At 44.9% G+C, this 24,716-nt stretch overlaps 2 protein-coding genes across 6 annotated transcripts in view; both read right to left on the reverse strand.

The window, feature by feature from the left end:
• The window catches only part of LOC115473580 (vegetative cell wall protein gp1-like), a 32,682-nt gene extending 31,610 nt beyond the window's left edge, over positions 1-1,072 (reverse strand). Inside the window, exon 1 of one of the 3 annotated variants that reach the window (XM_030208658.1) lies at positions 437-1,072. In XM_030208658.1, the coding sequence (XP_030064518.1) occupies positions 437-542 (106 nt within the window). In that variant the 5' untranslated portion in view covers positions 543-1,072. The remainder of the gene's footprint in view (positions 1-436) is intronic. The other 2 variants (XM_030208656.1, XM_030208657.1) reach the window with 2 other exon arrangements.
• A 50-nt stretch (positions 1,073-1,122) lies between these two features.
• Positions 1,123-24,716, reverse strand: part of TMC8 (transmembrane channel like 8) — a 40,464-nt gene continuing 16,870 nt past the window's right edge. For 2 of the 3 annotated variants that reach the window (XM_030208662.1, XM_030208664.1), the window contains exons 8-16: positions 22,246-22,416; positions 19,228-19,391; positions 18,264-18,387; positions 17,208-17,305; positions 16,383-16,566; positions 14,103-14,233; positions 10,728-10,886; positions 10,407-10,485; positions 1,123-1,768 (exon numbers count right to left, since the gene is read on the reverse strand). In XM_030208662.1, coding sequence (XP_030064522.1) covers positions 1,610-1,768; positions 10,407-10,485; positions 10,728-10,886; positions 14,103-14,233; positions 16,383-16,566; positions 17,208-17,305; positions 18,264-18,387; positions 19,228-19,391; positions 22,246-22,416 — 1,269 coding nt within the window. In that variant the 3' untranslated portion in view covers positions 1,123-1,609. The remainder of the gene's footprint in view (positions 1,769-10,406; positions 10,486-10,727; positions 10,887-14,102; positions 14,234-16,382; positions 16,567-17,207; positions 17,306-18,263; positions 18,388-19,227; positions 19,392-22,245; positions 22,417-24,716) is intronic. The other variant, XM_030208665.1, reaches the window with a different exon arrangement.

A 24,716-nucleotide genomic window follows, 5' to 3' on the forward strand; every position in this document is an offset into this window, starting at 1 on the left:
TTGTGAAATGCAGCTAAAAGTTTGCATTGTGGAACACAGCACATACTTTAACCCACATTGAAGGACAATTTTCAGCCAGCAAAATCATGCACATAAATCACTAATTACCTCCATAAAGGACTTTGAAAACTCTTCTCTAAAATACAACATTACTCATATTTTTCTGGAGTGTGTGCATTTCTTTTGCCATAAATGTTCTCTGCTAGTGTCTGTCCCCCAGAATTTAGCACTAGAAACTTCAAAACTTGAGTTATTTGTGTTTGGAAAGGAGGTTGCTCCTTTTTGTGTGTCTCAGAAGAGACTTCTAGGGACCATGGCTGCATCAGACTCTTGCTTCTGGTCCCAAAATGCAATAGTGGCCTAATAGGTGCAGACACAAAGGAAAAGGGGGGTGGGGGGGGGGGAAGCTGTGCAAGAGGGACAGACAGAGACCTACCTAAGATCAGCAGCGCTATGACGTGGAGCTTCATCCTGCATGGCAGAGCGCACAGTTCTTTCCGAAGCCCATGTGGTTGGTCAATGGGACCTTGGATTCCCTTCATTACTTGCTCTGTCACTTGCTGCCAGCAGAAATGCTTCCAAATTTGAGAAATTGGAGACTTACCCACACACCAGGTTGCTCCACCCAGACAGGGGTCTTTGGCTGCAGCTGCATCTGAGAGATAGCACCCAGCTCCTCCTCAGCTGCTGTGTCTGTCTGGAACAGGAACCAACCGTATAGATTCTGCTTATGTGTTTCTCTCAGAATCTCTAGGCCCATGTAGGCACTTTTTTCAGGCCCAGATATCCCTCTGGGAGCTCTTTCCAGGTCCAGTATCTTTTGGAACCCTTTCCTGCCCCCATATATCCATTCAGAGGCTTTTTCCTTTCCCACATTTCTCCCTCTCAGAGTCTGTTCCTGTCCTAAGAATTCCTCTTTCAGGGGCTTTTCCCTTTCCCACATATCTTCTCAGGGCTCTTTCCTGTTCCACGTATCCTTTTCAGAGGCCTTTTCCATCTCTAGGTATCACTCTCCCTCAGCTCTTTTCTTTTCATGACCTTCATAAGTCACAAACACACTGAAGTACAGATGACAGATATTTCAGGTCACTCACCTCTCAAAAACAGACTAAAAATACTATTAATATATAAAAGAAAAAATAATTTCAAGATATACAGAAACTTGAATGGTATACAAATAGCAATTTTCTTAAATTAAAGATGATTTTAAAACAGAACTGTGTCAATGACATTTAAAAACAACTGCATATGTCACAATATAGAAGCAAAACAAATCTTGGAAAATGTTTTTCAGGCTCATCAGTCCATCCTATAATAGTATCTGGGTTCATGCAAAGAGTTTTACATCCAGTAATACTACCAGGGTACATCGCAGGAGATTCTGCATCCAGTGGCTACACCAGGGTTTATTTCCAACGGTTGGTAACTTTTTCCAGTGAGGGTGGTTGAGAGAATTAAATTATGCTGTTAAAGAGGGTGGCCAAAGTAGCGGTAACACAAGCTAAAACTCAGGAAGTTGGAGTTGCAATTGCTTCGATTTTACAGATTTAAAAAGTGTCTCACAAAGCACGGCAAAAGTCCTACCCAGACAGCGAGTTTGTGCTTGATTTTATGAAGCTGACTGCAGGAGTGAAGAGTGGGGAGAAGTGGACTGAGCAGGGGCTTCAGGCAGGTCAACAGTCTGCAGGGTCTGGTTGCTTCCTCCCAGCCATGTCTCTTTCAGAACCTTTGACAGCTCCTGTTCCAAGTAGCTCTTATCCCAAGCTTGCTGGAAGAGCAAAAAGGACAAATGATAGAATCATAAACTCTTAAACCCTGGCACTATGGGAAGGAAGACAGACTGTTGGGCTCATTTTTGAAAGAGAGGGACGTCCATCTTTCAACATAAATCGGAAGATGGACGTCCTCCCAGAGACGTCCAAATCCAGGCTCCGCTCATTCTGCCTTGCCTCACCCTATGCCTGGAACAATCTTCCTCAACCCCTACGCCAAGCTCCCTCCCTACCCATCTTCAAATCTCTGCTTAAAACTCACCTCTTCAATGCTGCCTTCGGCACCTAACCTTTCGAGAAATATAGTATGCCCTATCAGATTGACTCTACGCTTGTCTTTTAGATTGTACACTTGTCTCTAGATTGTACACCTGTCTTTTAGATTGTACACTTGTCTTTAGATTGTACACCTGTCTTTTAGATTGTAAGCTCCTTGAGCAGGGACTGTCCTTCCATGTTAAATTGTACAGCGCTGCGTAACCCTAGTAGCGCTTTAGAAATGTTAAGTAGTAAGTAGTACGTCCTCCCAGAGACGTCCAAATCGGTATAATTGAAACCCGATTTTGGACGTCTCCAACTGCAGTCCGTCACAAGGACGTCCAAATTTCAAGGGGGCATGTCAGAGGCGTGGCGAATGCGGGACTTGGGTGTGCCTAACACTTGGATGTCTTTGACCCATAATCAAAAAAAACAAGGACATCTCTGATGAACACTTGGACGTTTTCACCCGGATGTGTTTTTATTATGAATAAGGCACAAAAAGGTGCCCAAAATGACCAGATGACCACCGGAGAGAATCGGGGATGACCTCCCCTTACTCTCCCAGTGGTCACTAACCCCCTCCCACCCTCAAAAACATCTTTAAAAATATGTCGTGCCAGACGCAGATGTCATACTCAGGTCCGTGACAGCGCATGCAGGTCCCAGGAGCAGTTTTAGTGGGTACTGCAGTGCACTTCAGACAGGCGGACACAGGCCCATACCCCCCTCCCCTACCTGTTACATTTGTGGAGGAAACAGCGAGCTCTCCAAAACCCACCACAAACCCACTGAACCCATATATAGGTACCCCCTTCACCCGTAAGGGCTATGGTAGTGGTGTACAGTTGTGGGTAGTGGGGTTTGGGGGGGCTCAGCACACAAGGTAAGGGAGCTATGTACCTGGGAGCAATTTATGAAGTCCACTGCAGTGGCCCCTAGGGTGCCCGGTTGGTGCCCTGGCATGTCAGGGGGACCAGTACACTACAAATGCTGGCTCCTCCCACGTCCAAATGGCTTGCATTAGGATGTTTTTGACATGGATGTCTTTGGTTTTGAAAATCGCCGAAAGTCAGAAACGTCCATGTCTAGGGATGTCCAAATCTAGGGATGTCCAAATTTAAAGATTTGCACATCTCTGATGGTATTTTCAAAACAAAAGATGGACATCCATCTTTTTTTTTTTTCGAAAATATGGTTTTCCCCGCCCCTGGATTTGGACGTTTTGCAAAGACGTTCAAATCGCAACTTGGACGTTTCTTTCGAAAATGCCCCTCTGTGTCACTCAGCCTATGTCAGGGGTATCCACATACCCTAAGAGGCACAGTATAGGGGTCTCCACTTTAATTTAAGCAGACATATGCTAATGGTTTAAACTGAGTTTCTAGCAGCAACCTGGCTGCGTTCAGAATGTAAACAGCTCCAAAATATTTATTAGAGAAGTGCAACATTTTTAAACAAGTGAAGGAATAAGGGATATACTGGCAAAGTGTCATAATATATACATGTAGAATTTAACAAAAAGGAAACAAAAGGATGTCAGTGAAAAACAAGCATAGAAACAAAATGGCAGAGTTAATAGTATCAGCAAATTTTCAAAAATCAAAACTATGAACGTAAGAACATACGAATCAGACCAAGGTACTGGTCCATCTAGCCCAGTATCCTGTTTCTAACAGTGGCCAATCCAGGTTACAAGTACTTGGCAGAATCCAAAAAGTAGCAAGATTCCAGGGTACTTAACCTCAGGGATAAACAGTGGCTTTTCCCAGTTCTACTTTAACGATAGTTTATGGACTTTTCCTCCAGGAATTTGTCCAAACCTTTTTTTTTAAACTCCAGCTACAATCTCTGCTTTTACCACTTACTCCAGCAGTGAGTTCAGAGTTTAACTATACCATTTTCTCCTTCCTTGTTTTAAAAGTGCCACTATCAAGCTCATTTTCAAAGCACTTAGCCTCCCAAAGTTCCATAGAAACCTATGGAACTTAGCCTCCCAAAGTGCTTTGAAAATATGCCTCTATGTAACTTCATGGGGTCTTTGTTCTACTCCACTCAGGATTCTGTAGACTAACCTTTTTAGTCTTTCCTCATACGAGTCCTTCCATCCCCTGAATCATTCTGGTCACTTACAGTCTGCAGGAACTTCTGCTTTGAAAATTAGCCCAGGGTATTTAAGTGCACCTACTTACAAGCACTCTTTGGCACTAACAGATTTTCTGGGTTAAATTACTTGAAGTAGCCCCTCTCTCAAGCAAAGCAATTAAACAATAAAATATATTAATCATCTGGAAATGGAAAGGAAACTGCAAATAAGGACAGGAAAGTGGAAACATAACCAAGAAGATGTTCTTCAGCATGTGGAAATTGAAAAGGATAAGACCATTCTTCCCAAGATTCGTCTTCCGCAGCCTAGTGCAATCCCTCGTCCTTAGCCACTTGGATTACTGCAACTCATTATACGCAGGCTGCAAAGAGCAAACACTGAGGAAACTTCAAACAGCCCAGAACACAGCAGCCAGGCTCATCTTCGGAAAACCCAAATATGAAAGGGCAAAACCACTACGAGAGAAACTACATTGGCTTCCACTCAAGGACCGCGTTACTTTTAAAATTTGCACATTAGTCCATAAGATCATTTACGGTGAAGCCCCAGCGTACATGTCTGATTTAATAGACCTACCACCCAGAAACGCCAAAAGATCATCCCGAACTCACCTCAACCTTCACTACCCAACTTGCAAGGGTTTGAAGTACAAGACGATACACGCGTCAACCTTTTCCTACAGGAGCACGAAGTCCTGGAATACATTACCGCGCAACCTAAGAACGATTAACGAACAAGCCTCCTTCCGTAAACTACTGAAGACTCACCTGTTTGAACAAACTTACGGAAAGAGCCAAAACACATAGAGACCACACTCACTGTTCACCAATGCAATACACATCCACTTCTGATCCCTCATCCCTTTATCCAGTCAATCATACATTTTCTCACGGAACTATGTACACTATATGTCTAGGTTTCTAACAATGCCCTTTTTTCCCATTGTCTCCTTCTAATGTTTCTATGTTGATGTCCCATTGTTATACTCCCAATGATATTCGAATGTCTCGCACAACTCTGTTCAATGCAATCCATAACCTAGTTGTAACAAATGTATTTCTATTATTCATGTCTTATTGACACTGAGCCCGCAAATAGGTGGGAAAATGTGGGATACAAATGCAATAAATAAAAATAAAAATAAAAATAAATCAGAAAAGGAAAGGAAGAGAAAGTGAGAACATTAGTGAGCAGAGGAGAGAGAGAGAGAGAGAGAGATCACCAGCTCTTCAAACCAACCAGTGACCATCATCCCACCAACCCAGGGAAGTCTTCGGAAAAGAAGTGAGCTGTCAGTGCCGTTGTAAATCAAGAATAAGAGGGCAAACGGAAACAGTGTGAGAGCAACACAATGCAAAGCACCATGTCTTGTGGCTTCAAGTTGGGAGCAACGGACAGACTGGAGCATGAGACAATGTTTGTGTGCGGTTCGAAGAGCTCGTAAAGGGGCGGAAGGTGCAATGTAAGAACAGGGAACAAACTTCCCCTGGAAACAGCACCTAGTCTGGGTTAACTTACATATGGATTGTGTGTGTGTTTATAGACATCTACTTGCTTCACGTGCAAGAAACTTGTCCTCTACCTGGAGAGATGCCAAATAGCCAGTGTGCTTCGGGAATAACATGTATAGAATGTTTGTACGTTTGGGAAGCTCGCCAGGTGCCCTTGACCTGGATTGGCCGCTGTCGGGGACAGGATGCTGGGCTTGATGGGCCTTTGGTCTTTTCCCAGTATGGCATTACTTATGTACTTATGTACCTGTCTTGAAGTTAGTTTCAAAGGAACAAGTTGATATCAGAGGTGAAATAAGAAAATGATTATGATTTAAGCAGGCCCAGTGCAAGGGTGTTGGGCATCTGAGGTGAACTTTCAGCCTTCTACCCTCCCACACATTGACAAACAAGTGATGAGGGCAATTTCCTAAATTTAAGGGGGGCTATTTGAAACTTTCCCACCCTTCTTGATGCTCCTCTGTGTAGTTGTCAGGACATATTTCAGCCGATACTGTGTTATTAAGAAGGGTATGGAGTCCAGGTGTGCGGATGTTATAATGCCGTTGTATCGCTCCATGGTGCGACCGCACCTGGAGTATTGTGTTCAGTACTGGTCTCCGTATCTCAAAAAAGATATAGTAGAATTGGAAAAGGTACAGCGAAGGGCGACGAAAATGATAGTGGGGATGGGACGACTTTCCTATGAAGAGAGGCTGAGAAGGCTAGGGCTTTTCAGCTTGGAGAAGAGACGGCTGAGGGGAGATATGATAGAAGTGTATAAAATAATGAGTGGAATGGATCGGGTGGATGTGAAGCGACTGTTCACGCTATCCAAAAATACTAGGACTAGAGGGCATGAGTTGAAGCTACAGTGTGGTAAATTTAAAACGAATCGGAGAAAATTTTTCTTCACCCAACGTGTAATTAGACTCTGGAATTCGTTGCCGGAGAACGTGGTACGGGCGGTTAGCTTGACGGAGTTTAAAAAGGGGTTAGATAGATTCCTAAAGGACAAGTCCATAGACCGCTATTAAATGGACTTGGAAAAATTCCGCATTTTTAGGTATAACTTGTCTGGAATGTTTTTACGTTTGGGGAGCGTGCCAGGTGCCCTTGACCTGGATTGGCCACTGTCGGTGACAGGATGCTGGGCTAGATGGACCTTTGGTCTTTCCCAGTATGGCACTACTTATGTACTTATGTACTTATGATACTCAGTCGGGGTTTTTTTTATTTAAATACGACTGTTACTGGACAGATTACTCACAGATATTCAGTGCTTGACCCTGGTACTGAACATCCAGGGCTAATTTCCCCGATGCTGGCCACCAGGGCTTAAGTGGGTCCCGGTCGATGTTCAGCCAGCTAAGTATCATCCTACTGCAGACTAAGACTATGCTGGCGGTTAAAGGTGATATTCGGTCCTTCAGGCCATGGTTTGGCTCTTAGATTCACCACCTTCTATATTTAAAGCTCTTTAGGCAGTCCAGACCACTGCTGCATGAATGACAACTCATTTGTCTCCTTTTAAACACACATGTCCTGCTCTCATTTGTTTACATTGGCTGCCAATGTACTGGAGGTCAAATTTAAGTTACTTTTTTTAAGGTTTTATCTGGTGAAGCTCTTTATTATCTTACAGGCATCACTGAGATCATACCTGTGCCTGGTGCTAATTCTTAGAGATTGAGATACAGAACAAAACTTTCAGTTTATTGGGCTCATTTGAATCTTTGCAGCAGCCAAACAGCAGAGATGACCATAGTAACATAGTAACATAGTAGATGACGGCAGAAAAAGACCTGCACGGTCCATCCAGTCTGCCCAACAAGATAACTCATATGTGCTAATTTTGTGTATACCCTACTTTGCTTTGTACCTGTGCTCTTCAGGGCACAGACCGTATAAGTCTGCCCAGCACTATCCCCGCCTCCCAACCACCAGCCCCACCTCCCAACCACTGGCTCTGGCACAGACCGTATAAGTCTGCCCAACTCTATCCTCGCCTCCCAACCACCAGCCCCGCCTCCCAACCACCGGCTCTGGCACAGACGGTATAAGTCTGCCCAGCACTATCCCCGCCTTCCAACCACCAGCCCCACCTCCCACCACCAAAAAGTCTCTTGAAACTCTTATTAGCAGCACATGGAGAGGACACAATCAGAAAAGGATATCTTTATGTGAATTGCTGGTAATAAAAGAGTTTCAAGAGACTTTTTGGCTACACACTGGTCTTTTGTCATCTCCACTGTTTGGCCTGCTGCTTTCTGACCTCTGGAGATTCATCCTTCTCTTTTGTTCCTCATTTGAATCTTTTCCATAGCCAGACCTTCAGTTAGAGCAAGGGGTTTGAGCCCAAAGCGTGGGGGGGGGGGGGGGGGGATACCTGAACTGGCAGGGATCCCCTAGCCCCATGAGCAGAATAAGTCCTTGACGGGTGGCCTGGCAGTCGGCAGCTCTTTCCATGGGCCGCAGCTGGGCCGGGCTCCCCCTATGCATGCTTGTTTTTTGTGTATGTGCAAACATTGAGCATGCATGGGGGGGAGGGGGGAGCTGGTGCAGTGTGGCCTAGACCCAGGACCTCCCACCACTGATTTGAATGGCATAAATTAAAAAGGGACGTATGAATGAGGATGAACTTTGTTACATTTAGGAAACAAGTGAAGACTTCCTTGTTTTATCAGGCATTTGGTAACTGGCCATCATTTCAAGTATAAAAGCTCTCGTGCTGGTCAGGAATTCATGAGTGTAGATGAAGATGGACAGTAACTGACCTCTCCTATACTGACATCTAGGTCTCGGTTTGCATTACATGTTGTATTGTGTTTTTTGTAGGCTTTATTGCACCCTGCCTAGAACTGTGAAGAGCTGCAGGTTAGAAATATTTTAAATAAAAAAAAATACATTTCTTAGCTTCTTAATGTTGTGTGCATGTGAACTGTGCAGCATATACAAGGACTTGATGTGTGTGAGCAGCCCTCCCTGTTGTAAGATCCTGAGAGTACAGAAATAGTGTGTGAGCCACTGTTGGAAGCAGGACACTGGCCAGATGGACCATCGGTCTGACCCTGAATGGCTGTTCTTATGTTCTTACGAATACTCTCTGTTGTAAGTTCTCTTAAGTACAGAAATACTGTATAAGACCTCACTGTTGTGAGTACTGACCCGCTCTTGGGTTTTCTTGGTGAGAAATAATATTTGTCTTCACTTTTTGTCTCTTGGAATGCACTGCTGTATATGTCATTTGAACATTCATTATCTCTCTCACACTGTATTTGTCATTCAGAAACCGTGAGTTCTCCTTTTGTTCCTTTACATTTAAGAAGATTAGATTGCTCTGTTCATTCATCTCTAAACTTGAGTATTGTAACTTGCTTTTATTTGGTCTTCCCAACTCTCAAATCCACAGATTACACTGGTCCAAAACAGAACCATTAAATTGTTCAATGTTTGGAAAAAAATGTAACTATGTTCCTCCCCTTTTCCAGTCTGAACATTGGTTCTCTGTGTTTTACAGGATCCCTTATAAGATTGTTGCTCTAACCCATCAGACCCAGAGCTCCTGCTCTTTATGGCCAATCTTCTTACACGTTACCACCCACAACCAACATTTAGGTCTTTCAACCAACATCTGTTGGTCATCCCTTCCTTTGATCAGGTTCACTGGAGTGCTGTCCACCAGTCCTGCTCTAACATCTCACTCCCTGTCCTATGGAACAGTCTCCTGCTTTATCTCAGGTTGGAATCCTCTTTTTCTAATGCTAAGTCTCTTCTGCTTCTCAGCTGCCTTTCCATCTGTACCAGATTGATAACTGCTATCAGTCCCCTCAGGGCATGCACTGACACCCAATGCAGCATTTCTCCTGCTCTGTCTGTTATTCTGCTCCCTGTCCTTCCCCCTTCTTCATTCATCTTCTTTTCTTAGTACTAGTGGACATTTTGCTTGTTCTTATATGTTTAGTGCAATGGCCTGAGAAGCAGAGGAACTGGGTTCGATTCCCACTGGAGCTCCTTATGACTCTGAGCAGCCCAGAACACTGCAGCTAGACTCATATTCGGCAAAACAAAATATGAAAGTGCTAAGCCCCTATGAGAAAAACTACACTGGCTCCCACTCAAAGAACGCATCACGTTCAAAATTTGCTCCCTAGTTCACAAAATCATTCATGGAGATGCACCAGCCTACATGTCAGACTTGATAGACTTACCACCCAGAAATGCCAAAAGATCATCCCACACATTCCTTGATCTGCACTTTTCTAACTGCAAAGGTCTAAAATACAAACTAATGCACGCGTCAAAATTTACGTACTTGAGCACACAGTTATGGAACGCACTGCCACGCAACTTAATGACCTACGAACTAACGAACATCCGCAAACTACTGAAGACCCATCTCTTTAACAAGGCTTACCACAAAGATCAACCAATGTGAATATACATAAATCCTCCACACATAGTTAGAAATGTCTTATAATATCTGATTGTTATACTATTATCAAGTCTTATCATTATCATGTTGCCAAATATTTTCTGTAACACTAAATGTCTATTTTCTATTATATTTCCATCACTCATGATGTATTGTAAGCCACATTGAGCCTGCAAAGAGGTGGGAAAATGTGGGATACAAATGCAATAAATAAAATAAATATATCAAATCCCTTTCCCTCTCCCCATTCTTATAATTTTGTAGTCCACAGACATAGGTAGTATATGAAATCAAAGAAAATTGAACCTTGACCTCCCGTACACAGGCACAGGTCTGAAACTTACCATGACTACAAGGTTCTTCAGCTGTTCTATGGTTTCTCTGTTCTTTGCGATTCGTGAAATGTACGCAATCAGCACGAGGCTACAGGGAAAAAAGAATCAAACAGTCGTTAGATAGGAAGGAGTGAGAGCTACATAGAGACTTCAGAGGGTTTGAAAGAGAGGCTGAATCAGGGAGATGCAAAAGAGAACTAGAAGGAGTCCAGGAACTGAGAAAAAGTAGTGAGCTTGGAGTAAGATGTCAGACATCTGGATCTACACAGACCAGGAGGAAGGAGAACAGACACTGTGATCACAGGGGTAAAGACTATAGAGAAAACTTACCAGAGGATGGTGAGAAGTGGGAAAGCAAATGCTTCTGAGCCAATATAATTCAGGAACCTTTGTGCATTTACTGGCAGTCTGGTGGAAATGGACTCATGGACCACTTGCCAGGCAGTTGCATAATCAACAAAGAGGCCACAGGCCCTGGATGGTCTGAATCTACCGGAAGGAAAAGAATGAAAACAGGCTAGACCCCTATTTATGTATATGTGCAAAAGAAAGAAACGGTACTGAAAGCAGCAGGGAAACCAGGCGTTGCCTAGAAAAACGATTTTCAGTGCATTCAATACTCACTTCCTAAACACCTCTGAGGCTGTTTCTGGCAGACAGCATGACCATGGTGGGTACACATGAAATCGGTGGTGTGTACAAGGCCTCTTTCTGTCTGAAAATAGCTTCTATATGTTGTGCATACATGAACTCTGCGGTGTGTACAGGGGCTTTTTCTGTCTGAAAATACCTCCTTTATGTTGTGTGTACACAGGGCTTTTTTTTGGAGTGGAGGAGTAGCCTAGTGGTTAATGCAGCAGACTTTGGTCTTGGGGAACTGTGATCGATTCCTGCTGCAGCTCCTTGTGACTCTGGGTAAAGTCACCTAACCCTCCGTTGCCCCAGATAGATCGCTTTGGATGTGGTTACAAAAACTGTAGAAAAAAAAAGCAGTACTTGGGGGTACTGAGTACCTGCACCTTTTCCATTGGCTGCTAAAATTGACCCATGAGAATTACATCATTTTTTATGTGAATAAACATATTATTTGGTATCCACATTTATTCTCCTCACTTTTTTGCTTTATACCCCATGTTTTAATGACAGGCTCTACACACCAATTCTACCTTGTCATAGGTTTTGTGACTGGTTGCAGGGGGCCTGGCTATTGTGGGGTGGGTCCCTCAGTGATCACCCCACCCCTGAAGGGTGGCCTAGCATTTGAGTACCGGCACCTTTTTCACTAGAAAAAATGCACTGTGTATCCATGAACTCTGCGGTGTGTACAGGGGCTCTTTCTGTCTGAAAATAGCTCCTTTATGTTGCATGTCTGTGAACTCTGCAGTGTGTACAAGGCCTCTTTCTGTCTGAAAATACCTCCTTTATGTTGCATGTCTGTGAACTCTGCAGTGTGTACAGGGGCTCTTTCTGTCTGAAAATAGCTCCTTTATGTTGCATGTCTGTGAACTCTGCAGTGTGTACAAGGCCTCTTTCTGTCTGAAAATACCTCCTTTATGTTGCATGTCTGTGAACTCTGCAGTGTGTACAAGGCCTCTTTCTGTCTGAAAATACCTCCTTTATGTTGCATGTCTGTGAACTCTGCAGTGTGTACAAGGCCTCTTTCTGTCTGAAAATACCTCCTTTATGTTGCATGTCTTTGAACTCTGCAGTGTGTACAAGGCCTCTTTCTGTCTGAAAATAGCTCCTTTATGTTGCATGTCTGTGAACTCTGTAGTGTGTACAAGGCCTCTTTCTGTCTGAAAATAGCTCCTTTATGTTGCATGTCTGTGAACTCTGCAGTGTGTACAAGGCCTCTTTCTGTCTGAAAATACCTCCTTTATGTTGCATGTCTGTGAACTCTGCAGTGTGTACAAGGCCTCTTTCTGTCTGAAAATAGCTCCTTTATGTTGCATGTCTGTGAACTCTGCAGTGTGTACAGGGGCTCTTTCTGTCTGAAAATAGCTCCTTTATGTTGCATGTCTGTGAACTCTGCAGTGTGTACAAGGCCTCTTTCTGTCTGAAAATACCTCCTTTATGTTGCATGTCTGTGAACTCTGCAGTGTGTACAGGGGCTCTTTCTGTCTGAAAATAGCTCCTTTATGTTGCATGTCTGTGAACTCTGCAGTGTGTACAAGGCCTCTTTCTGTCTGAAAATACCTCCTTTATGTTGCATGTCTTTGAACTCTGCAGTGTGTACAAGGCCTCTTTCTGTCTGAAAATAGCTCCTTTATGTTGCATGTCTGTGAACTCTGCAGTGTGTACAGGGGCTCTTTCTGTCTGAAAATAGCTCCTTTATGTTGCATGTCTGTGAACTCTGCAGTGTGTACAAGGCCTCTTTCTGTCTGAAAATACCTCCTTTATGTTATGTGTCTGTGCCGCATGTTCAAGGGCTCTTTCTGCATTTCAGCTGGAGTTCATCCAGGTCTATCCTTTCTCCCTCTGTTTGCAGACCTCTGGGTGCATTGGCTGAGCTCAGGGCAGAACCTTCTTCTTTCAATACCAGTGACATCTAACTCTTTTGGGTTCTAAGCGGGATGAAGCCCTTGATAAACTCAGCATCTGTCTCAGGTAACTGACCCAAGTCTGAGCTTCTCCGGATCAGGAAGCCTCTGATTAGGGCATCAGTCCAGACTTTAGTGGTCTGGGAAGAGGATTTTGTTCTAGGACAGATGAAGCTTTGGTTCTCTGGTGATGACAGTCATGGAGGTGTCAGTCTGGTCCCAGACTGTGATTCTTTAGGATCTGTTCTAGCTGTACTACTTGAGGCAGATTCAACCACTGTTTGAGGTAATAAATAGAAATAAAACAAAGCAACCTTGAGCAGTGTGAAAAGTGTTCAGATCTTGGTGGGTCTGTTTTTGTTACAATTGTACCCTGCGCTTTCCCACTCATGGCAGGCTCAATGTGGCAGGCAATGGAGGGTTAAGTGACTTGCCCAGAGTCACAAGGAGCTGCCTGTGCTGGGAATTGAACTCAGTTCCTCAGGACCAAAGTCCACCACCCTAACCACTAGGCCACTCCTCCACTATTGTTAAATCTCTCTCAATACAGTCACGATTCCCAGTGGTAACTTCATTGCAAGTGTAACATGCTGTTGTTTGCTTTAAGTGTGTATGTGGGCTGTTACCCCATGACTTGAAGAGCTGTTTTGTGCCTGGCAGACACAGATGAGGTTTTATTATGAAATAATTGTGTCGAGGAGATGACATTTGAGGGGACCAGTATAATGACTTTTTCTCGTGCTGTGTCCACTTCGAAGAGAATTCTCTTTTGGAAACTTGTCTCCTTTTTTATTTCTGCTTTTTAACAATTTTACCTTTATTATCTTGACTTGCATTTAAACTGATTTATGCATATTTTAATGCCTTTTGGGGATTTTAGTCTACAAATGTATTTTATTTATTTATTTAATTTATTTACTTATTGCATTTGTATCCCACATTATCCCACCTGTTTGCAGGCTCAATGTGGCTAGTTACAATTATGATGTGTCTTAACTGACTTTTGTAAAACAGGTGTTGGAAAAGAGATTAATAAATGTGAATGAACAGAAGAGAATCTACGCAACACCCCTGAAAATAAAAACTCTCTGACTGGATGAGAATGAAGAATCCCAATGAAACAAATTCTGGAAAGGTTACTCTTTCCAGGTATTTCAGCACTTACTTGGTGATGATGTATGTCAGGGGGCACAATGCCATCATCAGTCCTAAAAATAAAATGAACTGGAAGAAAAATCTGGAACTGGAAGCTCGGAACATCCGCTTTGAAGGTTTACAAATATGACACAAGGTGTACTAGGAACAAGAAGAAAAGGGATTATACAGGTGGAAGGGAATAAAATAAGATCATCTCCTATCTGAATGCACAAATGAAAACAGATAACCAGCACCTCCCTGTAAACATTGAAAAGTAAGCTCCTGTCCGCATTCTCCCAACTGATCGATGCTTCTGTCTATCCATGCGTGGGCTTCTAAGCAAAGCTTCCCTGCAGTTCTGACCCTTTATCAACTCGCAAACATCTTCTGAAGGACTCACTTTCCCAGAGGAGGAGTGGCCTAGTGGTTAGGGTGGTGGACTTTGGTCCTGAGGAACTGAATTCGATTCCCACTTCAGGCACAGGCAGCTCCTTGTGACTCTGGGCAAGTCACTTAACCCTCCATTGCCCCATGTAAGCCGCATTGAGCCTGCCATGAGTGGGAAAGCGCAGGGTACAAATGTAACAAAAATAAAATAGATACTATTGGAGATTCTACATAGAATGTTGCTACGTGCAGGACGTCAGACTCACAGAAGCAGAAGCCTGCGCGGCCACATTGGTGATCTGCAAGGGCCAACTTCTACATGGAATGTTGCTAGTGGAATAGCAACATTCCATGTAGAATCTCAGGAGTGGCCTAGTGGTTAGGGTGGCGGACTTTGGTCCTGAGGAACTGAATTCGATTCCCACTTCAGGCACAGGCAGCTCCTTGTGACTCTGGGCAAGTCACTTAACCCTCCATTGCCCCATGTAAGCCGCATTGAGCCTGCCATGAGTGGGAAAGCGCAGGGTACAAATGTAACAAAAATAAAATAGATACTATTGGAGATTCTACATAGAATGTTGCTACGTGCAGGACGTCAGACTCACAAAAGCAGAAGCCTGCGCGGCCACATTGGTGATCTGCAAGGGCCGACTTCTAGTGGAATAGCAACATTCCATGTAGAATCTCAAATAGTAGCAACAGTGGAGGAGTGGCCTAGTGGTTAGGGTGGTGGATGGTCCTGGGGAACTGAGGAACTGAGTTTGATTCCCACTTCAGGCACAGGCAGCTCCTTGTGACTCTGGGCAAGTCACTTAACCCTCCATTGCCCCATGTAAGCTGCATTGAGCCTGCCATGAGTGGGAAAGCGCAGGGTACAAATGTAACAAAAATAAAATAGATACTATTGGAGATTCCACATGGAATGTTGCTACTATTGGAGACTCTACATGGAATGTTGCTATTCCACTAGCAACATTCCATGTAGAAGGCTGCGCAGGCTTCTGTTTCTGTGAGTCTGACGTCCTGCACGTATGTGCAGGACGTCAGACTCACAGAAGCAGAAGCCTGCGCGGCCACATTGGTGATCTGCAAGGGCCAACTTCTACATGGAATGTTGCTAGTGAAATAGCAACATTCCATGTAGAATCTCAGGAGTGGCCTAGTGGTTAGGGTGGCGGACTTTGGTCCTAAGGAACTGAATTCGATTCCCACTTCAGGCACAGGCAGCTCCTTGTGACTCTGGGCAAGTCACTTAACCCTCCATTGCCCCATGTAAGCCGCATTGAGCCTGCCATGAGTGGGAAAGCGCAGGGTACAAATGTAACAAAAATAAAAGAGATACTATTGGAGATTCCACATGGAATGTTGCTACTATTGGAGACTCTACATGGAATGTTGCTATTCCACTAGCAACATTCCATGTAGAAGGCTGCGCAGGCTTCTGTTTCTGTGAGTCTGACGTCCTGCACGTATGTGCAGGACGTCAGACTCACAGAAGCAGAAGCCTGCGCGGCCACATTGGTGATCTGCAAGGGCCAACTTCTACATGGAATGTTGCTAGTGGAATAGCAACATTCCATGTAGAATCTCAGGAGTGGCCTAGTGGTTAGGGTGGCGGACTTTGGTCCTGAGGAACTGAATTCGATTCCCACTTCAGGCACAGGCAGCTCCTTGTGACTCTGGGCAAGTCACTTAACCCTCCATTGCCCCATGTAAGCCGCATTGAGCCTGCCATGAGTGGGAAAGCGCGGGGTACAAATGTAACTAAAATAAATAAATAAAATTTGGTTCCAAACAACTAACTCATATGCTCACACCTTGCCACTTAACTTATGCATCCATCTAGCTGTCCAGTCAGAACCAGTTCATCCATCTGCAGCCACACAGTCCATCAGCCCCTCCACAAACCATTGCTCGTTACCTTTTTAACATAGAAAATGATGAAGAGAAATACACAATTGAGCAGAGGAAGGAGAGGGCTATAGAACATTCCACACCAGATAACGGTCTGCTCATAAACGATATCCAAAATGTTCTGAGGGATGAGAAACTCTTCCTTGCCAATCCACTGAGCCAGCTTCCAGGAAGTGTGATCTACCATCAGCCTACCACAGAGAGAGGAGAGAGAGAGTCTACCATGAGCAGACTGGTAAGAACGGGTGGAAGGGGGAGACAGACAAATTCATTAGTCCAACTACAGGATCACTTCTTACACAAACGGAGTGTAGTGCAGAACATGTGAAAAAGGAAGGATGCTATGCTGGGAAATCGGGCCAGATGCAAAAGACAACAAACAACTCATTCAGGCAGCACATCAGTCACTACAAAGCAAACCAAGGCGACACCTCTCTGGGAGCAGAAAGCACAGAACCAATGACCTCATGGTCAGGATACTAAGAGGATATTTTTAAACAATCCAGGAGTGTAAGACCTTTGAAATTAACATGATAAAATACTTCAACAAAGATCTGGGTTTTCTATCGCATTATAAGCTATATAATTATACTGCTTTGTTACCTTCTAATCACCCAGCCCCCCCCCCCCCCAACACCTTTCCCCATTGGAACGCTTGTCATCTTTTACTCATAATGTCCTGAGCTGAGGAACAAGGATTTGGCCTTTGAAAGTCACACAAAAACATATTGAGGTAGTCCAATGAAAAGGGATCATCTTATTTTGCTTACAGTATTTTGTTTTATTTCTATTTATTAGCTACAAAGCATCGAGCAACTGGTGGCTTCCTTACCTCCGGGGAAGGCTTACTAACAAGGTGACCCCAATGGTAGATAAGAAGTTGAACACAGTCATTTTGTACATTTCCTGGCCAATGGAGGTCTCCCAGCACTGAGAGGAAGAGAAAGAGAAAATGACATGACAAGCATCAGGCAGTTTGTTGGCTCAATGAAAGTGCTAAGCACCGAGGAATTTGATCCCCAGATCGGCTGTTCCCTTCCCCAGATCCACAGCCCCTTCAGGGAAGAGAGTCTCAGCCATTGCTGAACAGTGACATCTAGTGGCCAGAATCCAGGTTCCATCCAGGGCCCTGGTGCATTGTCCCCACCTGAGGACTGTTGCTGCAGTGACATTCAGGCAGTTGTAAACAAAGGCTTATGGGTCCAAACCCCAGCTCTCGTTCCAATTACGCTGAGAGCCGAAAAGAGCAGAAAAATCTTCAAGAGGCAAAAATCATTTTCATGTACATAAGAAATGATCGTAAGAAGAGACAGTTATACATATACAAAGAAGAGACAGTCTCACACATACAAAGCAGACAGAATATGCCAACACAGCACAATCAAGTTAACACAAAGAAGAAGAAACAATCACGCATACATTGCTGCAAAAGACAAACTAATATAAAGAAGAGACAAACATAATTACATTGATGCACAGGAAGAGGCAGCCGTACAAAACACATAAGCGAGAACGCTGCAGCCACGCAAAGTGGGTGAGAAGATGATAACAGCATCAGTCCGGTTCTAGGAATCTGGAATATACATGCATCGGCCCTTCTCAACCTCACAGTGTTGACATTACAAGTCTGTCCCTCCATATAGAGCCCCATTGACGCCATTTCGTGCCCTGAATAATCTCAAACACATTACAACAGCATAAATAATAATTCATATGAAAATGCTTCATATCCATCATCCCAACAAATCCTGAAGATCATTTATGACACAGAATTTGAACAAGTGTAGGTGTGTTGCTGAGAGACTGGACCAGACGGTTACCAACCTCACCCGTTTCCCCATTGTCACTTCTTCCACTCCCCTTTCCCTTCCCAGCCTCACAGGATTACCTGATACAGCTTGTTGTAGCCGCATGTGAGACAGTTTGAATCATCTCTGTTGCCTACACAAAGCACCTTCTGTCCAAGAGAGAAGAGAAACATGCCCAGACCAGCCAACTTCAAGAGCACACTCCTGGGAAGGGTGAACAGAGACAGCAAAGGTGGGAGGAAGAGATGGCAGAAGCTTAGCATGGATTTGGACAGAGGATGGGGAGACGAATGTTCCACAGGGCCATTTTTAATTATGGTAGAATGCTTTCTTCTAAACTAAGTGATCGCTATATGCCAGTCCTCATGGTGCACCCAGTCAGGTTTTCAAGATATCCACAATTAATATTCATGAATAGATTTGCATACCATGGAGGCAGTGCATTCAGATGTATTGTGGATATTCTGAAAACCAGACTGGCTGGATGTGCCCTGAGGACTGGGTTGAGGAGTTCTGCTATTAGCAGCCTATCTGACCAAGTATATTCACATGTGCTCACACCGGCCAGTACATAGGTGCACACAAGTGGATATAGTAGTCACCAAAAGACTCGTTGGAAAAATCAGAGAAATATGATGCATTTCTCACACCGAATGTTTGAGACACCAAAATCATTTCCATGGAACTGGGGTAATAATATAGTGACTTACATGGATAAACTCAGGCTTACCTTTGGAAAATTGTAGCCTTATTATTGCAACCTCCCCCCCCCCCCCCCCCCCTTGCCAGTAAAAGTGCTCAAGGTTCACAGTGGGTGGAGTGAAATCAGGGAAGGTAATTACAGACAGAGATTGTGGAATCACATGTCCATGCATAATACCTTCACACACCAGCTACATTTTCAAAGAGAAACTGCATTGGGAGTGAACTTGAAGTCCCATTACAGCCAAACCGCACCCCCCACACTTCATAAAGTCACAAACACACGATTATGCCTTCAGCACTGATTCCCAGCCTGTGCTCTTAGGGATGAAGCTTGCTGACCTCAGGAGCGTCAGGTTGACCTCCACACTGGGAGAATATCCTTCGTATCGGACCAAAGCACCAAACACATAGGGCAGGAAGAAGTTCACCAGGCTGATGATGATGGGAGGAAGATACTGAGTGACAACTCTGCGACTGAAGGTCTCAGTAGAGGAGCGATTCTGCTGCAAATAGAGAATGGAGAGAAAGGGCTGAACCACAAGAAAAAAGATGAAGGGAAAGAGAGACTGTGGACAGCAGAGACGACAGAAGGTCTTTTCTGTTATATTGTCAAGAACTGCAGAACCAATCAGGGAGTCCAATCTGTTTACAGCCTTACATCAAACCGGGCCTTTTTTTGAGGGGGTACTTGGGGGTACTGAGTACCGGCACCTTTTCCATTGTCTGCTAAAGTTGACCCATGAACCTCAAGTTTTAATGAAAGAGCTCAGGCTCTACACACCAATTCTGCCTTGTCATAGATTCTGTGACTGGTTGCAGGGGGCCTGGCTATTGTGGGGTGGGTCGCTCAGTGATCACCCCACCCCTGAAGGGTAGCCTGGCATTTCAGTACTGGCACCTTTTTCGCTAGAAAAAATGCACTGCATCAAACCCTAATGGAATGTATAGTTCTGGCTTTTTAAAATGTACAACTCTTGATTCCTTTTTATGTGTTGTCAGCCCATGTCTAGTTTGCCTTTCTGTGGAAAATTAACGGAACAAGTGTAGGGAATTATAGATGAAGAAAGGAGAATCGCCCTGATGTTATCAGTGAGGGATCTGCTCTGGAAAGGTGCCCAGAATGAGCACCGGACCTTGCCTGTCTCTCAACAATCATAAGTACATAAGTACATAAGTAATGCCATACTGGGAAAAGACCAAGGGTCCATCGAGCCCAGCATCCTGTCCACGACAGCGGCCAATCCAGGCCAAGGGCACCTGGCAAGCTTCCCAAACGTACAAACATTCTATACATGTTATTCCTGGGATTTTGGATTTTTCCAAGTCCGTTTAGTAGCGGTTTATGGACTTGTCCTTTAGGAAACCGTCCAACCCCTTTTTAAACTCTGCTAAGCTAACCGCCTTCACCACATTTTCCGGCAATGAATTCCAGAGTTTAATTACACGTTGGGTGAAGAAAAATTTTCTCCAATTTGTTTTAAATTTACTACACTGTATGTTACGTCTGCTTTTCATACTGGTCAGCACCCCATCCTCCTAAGGATCTCAGGTTACATGGAAATACTTTTAAAACAAATAGGAGGAAATATTTTTCACTCAATGAAAAGTTAAGCTCTGGAACTTGTTGCCAGAGGATGTGGTAACAGTGGTTAGTGTATCTGGGTTTTAAAAAAAAGGCTTGGACAAGTTCCTGGAGGAAAAGTCCATAGTCTGTTATTGAGATGGACATGGAGAAGCCACTGCTTGCCCTGGGATTGGTAGCATGGAAATGTTGCTAGTATTTGAGATTGGAAGCAGGATACTGGGCTAGATGGACCATTGGTCTGATCCAGTTTGACTATTCGTATGTTCTTATGTGGTTTAAATCTTTGCAGCAGGTGAGGGTTGGGGACCAGCTCTCCACATGATCTAAAGTGAATTATGCGATGCCTCAGGATCCGCCCTCTCCCCATTCCTCTTTAATATTTATTTATCCTCTTTATATAAGTTTCTTAGGAGTCTGTTCCCATTTTTTGCTTATGGTATCTTATTCATTATTCCTTTTAAAGCAGGCACAGCACTTTTGGAGACTCACAAAGACAGTCTCGCTGTTATTTTTGATTGATTTCTGGTAAGTGGCCTGGCAATTCATTTGACCAAAACTGAAGCACTATTCTGCTTATAATCAAAATAGAAAACGCCTATATTGTGACTCAAATCGGGAGATAGACGTTTATCTCACAAAAACGAACAAAGCGGTATAATCGAAAGCCGAATTTGGACGTTTTCAACTGCACTCCGTCGCGGATGCGGACAAAGTTGATGGGGGCATGTCGAAGGCGTGGTGAAGGCGGAACTGGGGCGTGGTTATCTGGCGATCAGAGATGGGCGCCTTTCGCCGATAATGGAAAAAAAATATGCGTTTTTAGCGAGAATTTAGGGCACTTTTCCTGGACCCTGTTTTTCCACGAATAAGGCCCCCAAAAGTGCCCTAAATGACCAGATGACCACTGGAGGGAATCGGGGATGACCTCCCCTTACTCCCCCAGTGGTCACAAACCCCCTCCCACCACAAAATATGCCGTTTCACAACTTTTTATTTTCACCCTCAAATGTCATACCCACCTCCCTGGCAGCAGTATGCAGGTCACTGGAGCAGTTATTAGGGGGTGCAGTGGACTTCAGGCAGGTGGACCCAGGCCCATCCCCCCCCCACCTGTTACACTTGTGCTGGTAAATGGGAGCCCTCCAAACCGCCCCCCAAACCCACTGTACCCACATGTAGGTGCCCCCCTTCACCCCTTAGGGCTATAGTAATGGTGTAGACTTGTGGGCAGTGGGTTTTGAGGGGGATTTGGGGGGCTCAACTCACAAGGGAAGGGTGCTATGCACCTGGGAGCTCTTTTACCTTTTTTTTTGTTTTTGTAAACGTGTCCCCTAGGGTGCCCGGTTGGTGTCCTGGCATGTGAGGGGGACCAGTGCACTACGAATCCTGGCCCCTCCCACAAATAAATGTCTTGGAGTTATTCGTTTTTGAGCTGGGCGCTTTTGGTTTCCATTATCGCTGAAAAACAAAAACGCCCAGCTCAAAAAAAGATAAACGTCCATGTTTTTTGAAACTACGGTTCGGTCCGCCCCTTCACAGACCCGTTCTCGGAGATAAACGACCATGGAGATAGACATTTCCGTTCGATTATGCCCCTTCACATGTGTCATTTGTGTGATCACATTGTCCCTTAGTCTTAATAATCACATAGATAAAGGTTACTCCCCTCTACTCTCCAAGCCCATAACCCCCTTAGCAACACACTGGGAAAAAGTGCAAAATCTGGCTGGCTCTTTCTGGATGTGTTGGATATCAGCATTTCCCCAGCTCACCTGCTCAAAGTCCTGGGACACCTCTGTAGCCAGATAGATGCAGTAAAAGGCTGCTGAGGTCAGAGCCAAGATCAGCGCATTGAGCAGCAGGCGGATGAGGGTCAGCACAGCCTTCTCCTTCCCTGACTGCTGCTGCTTCTGTTGGTGTCGGCTGACTTCCTGCAGCTCCATCTGTCCTCAGGAATGAAGCAGGAACAGTGTCAGTGCCCAGGACAGGATCAAGACACAGAGGATATGAAAAGATGAGAGAGAGAGAAACATAGGCAGACTTATACAACCACAACACACATTCACCCATCCAGTGTGTGGCAGGACACAAGAAGCACTGGAGACATACACATGCATGGGTGGCAGGGGACGTGGCACTCAGACCTAACAAGGGAAATGGGACTTGATATACTGCCTTTCTGAGGTTTTTGCAACTACATTCAAAGCGGTTTACATATATTCAGGTACTTATTTTGTACCAGGGGCAATGGAGGGTTAAGTGACTTGCCCAGAGTCACAAGGAGCTGCAGTGGGACTTGAACCCAGTTCCCCAGGATCAAAGTCCACTGCACTAACCACTTGGCCACTCCTCCACTCATTCCACCAATAGGAGCCAACCTCATCAGTGATGTCACAATGGCTTGATTGCCCAATACAGTTCTGATATTGTGATGTCATAAGGGAAAGGGAAATGGGTCTTGACATACCGCCTTCCTGAGGATTTTGCAACTACATTCAAAGCGGTTTACATATATTCAGGTACTTATTTTGTACTGGGGTAATGGAGGGTTAAATGACTTGCCCAGAGTCACAAGGAGCTGCAGTGGGAATCTAACTCAGTTCCCCAGGATCAAAGTCCACTGCACTAACCACTAGGCCACTCATCCACAAGGGAACACACACACATGTACACCCATGCAAGTAGTGGAGATATACATGTGTGTAGGGTCTAAGGAGCAGGGCCAGGTCAGGGCACCAAAGACCTTCCTCACTGGTTCAGCCTTCATTGCAACAAGCGCATGTTTTGGAGTGGAGGAGTAGCCTAGTGGTTAGTGCAGTGGACTCTGATTCTGGGGAACTGAGTTAGATTCCCACTGCAGCTCCTTGTGACTCTGGGCAAGTCACTTAACCCTCCATTACCCCAGTACAAAATAAGTACTTGAATATATGAAAACCACTTTGAATGTAGTTGCACTTGTAACCACTCGCCTCCACCTACCCTCCTCTCTTCCTTCCCATTCACATTAATTGATTTGATTTGCTTACTTTATTTATTTTTTGTCTATTAGATTGTAAGCTCTTTGAGCAGGGACTGTCTTTCTTCTATGTTTGTGCAGTGCTGCATACGCCTTGTAGCGCTATAGAAATGCTAAATAGTAGTAGTAGAGTTCCATTCCCACTGCAGCTCCTTGTGACTCTGGGCAAGTCACTTAACCCTCCATTGCCCCTGGTACAAAATAAGTACCTGAATATATGTAAACCACTTTGAATGTAGTTGCAAAAAACCTCAGAAAGGTGGTATATCAAGTTCCAATTCCCTTTCTCACTGTTATGCTCTCTTTTCTACACCAGCACAGGTTTAAATAGAACATAGTAACATAGTAGATGACGGCAGAAAAAGACCTGCACGGTCCATCCAGTCTGCCCAAGAAGATAAATTCATATGTGCTACTTTTTTTATTTGTACTGTCCTCTTCAGGGCACAGACCGTATAAGTCTGTCCAGCCCTATCCCCGCCTCCCAACCACCAACCCCGCCTCCCACCACCAGCTCTGGCACAGACCGTATAAGTCTGCCCAGCACTATCCCTGCCTCCCACCACCGGCTCTGGCACAGACCGTATAAGTCTGCCCAACACTATCCCCACCTCCCAACCACCAGCCCCGGCACAGACCGTATAAGTCTGCCCAGCACTAGCCCCGCCTCCCAACCACCAGCTCTGGCACAGACCGTATAAGTCTGCCCAGCACTATCCCTGCCTCCCACCACCGGCTCTGGTACAGACCATATAAGTCTGCCCAGCACTATCCCTGCCTCCCACCACCGGCTCTGGCACAGACCTTATAAGTCTGCCCAGCACTATCCCCGCCACCCAACCACCAGCCCCGGCACAGACCGTATAAGTCTGCCCAGCACTAGCCCCGCCTCCCAACCACCAGCTCTGCCACCCATTCTAGGCTATCGAGCGTCGTACCGGAAGATTGGAGGGTGGCCAATGTAACACCGATTTTTAAAAAAGGTTCCAGAGAAGATCCGGGAAATTACAAGTACTTCATTTCATAGCATTTATACCTGGGGCAGTGCTGGCGTCTGAGCCTGAAGGAGAGCAAAGCAACATGTTCCCACTGCTGTAAAGGAGCAGGTGGTGGGGGAGGGGGTGCAGAGCAGGGAGGCACAGGTGCAGATGAAGAGATGGAGCAGGGAGGCACTGATGTGGATTGGGGGCAGGGTAGGGAGGGCTCCAATGCAGATGAGGGGCAGGG

The sequence above is a fragment of the Microcaecilia unicolor genome, chromosome 6 (genome assembly GCF_901765095.1).
Source record: "Microcaecilia unicolor chromosome 6, aMicUni1.1, whole genome shotgun sequence".
NCBI classification, from domain to species: Eukaryota; Metazoa; Chordata; class Amphibia; order Gymnophiona; family Siphonopidae; genus Microcaecilia; species Microcaecilia unicolor.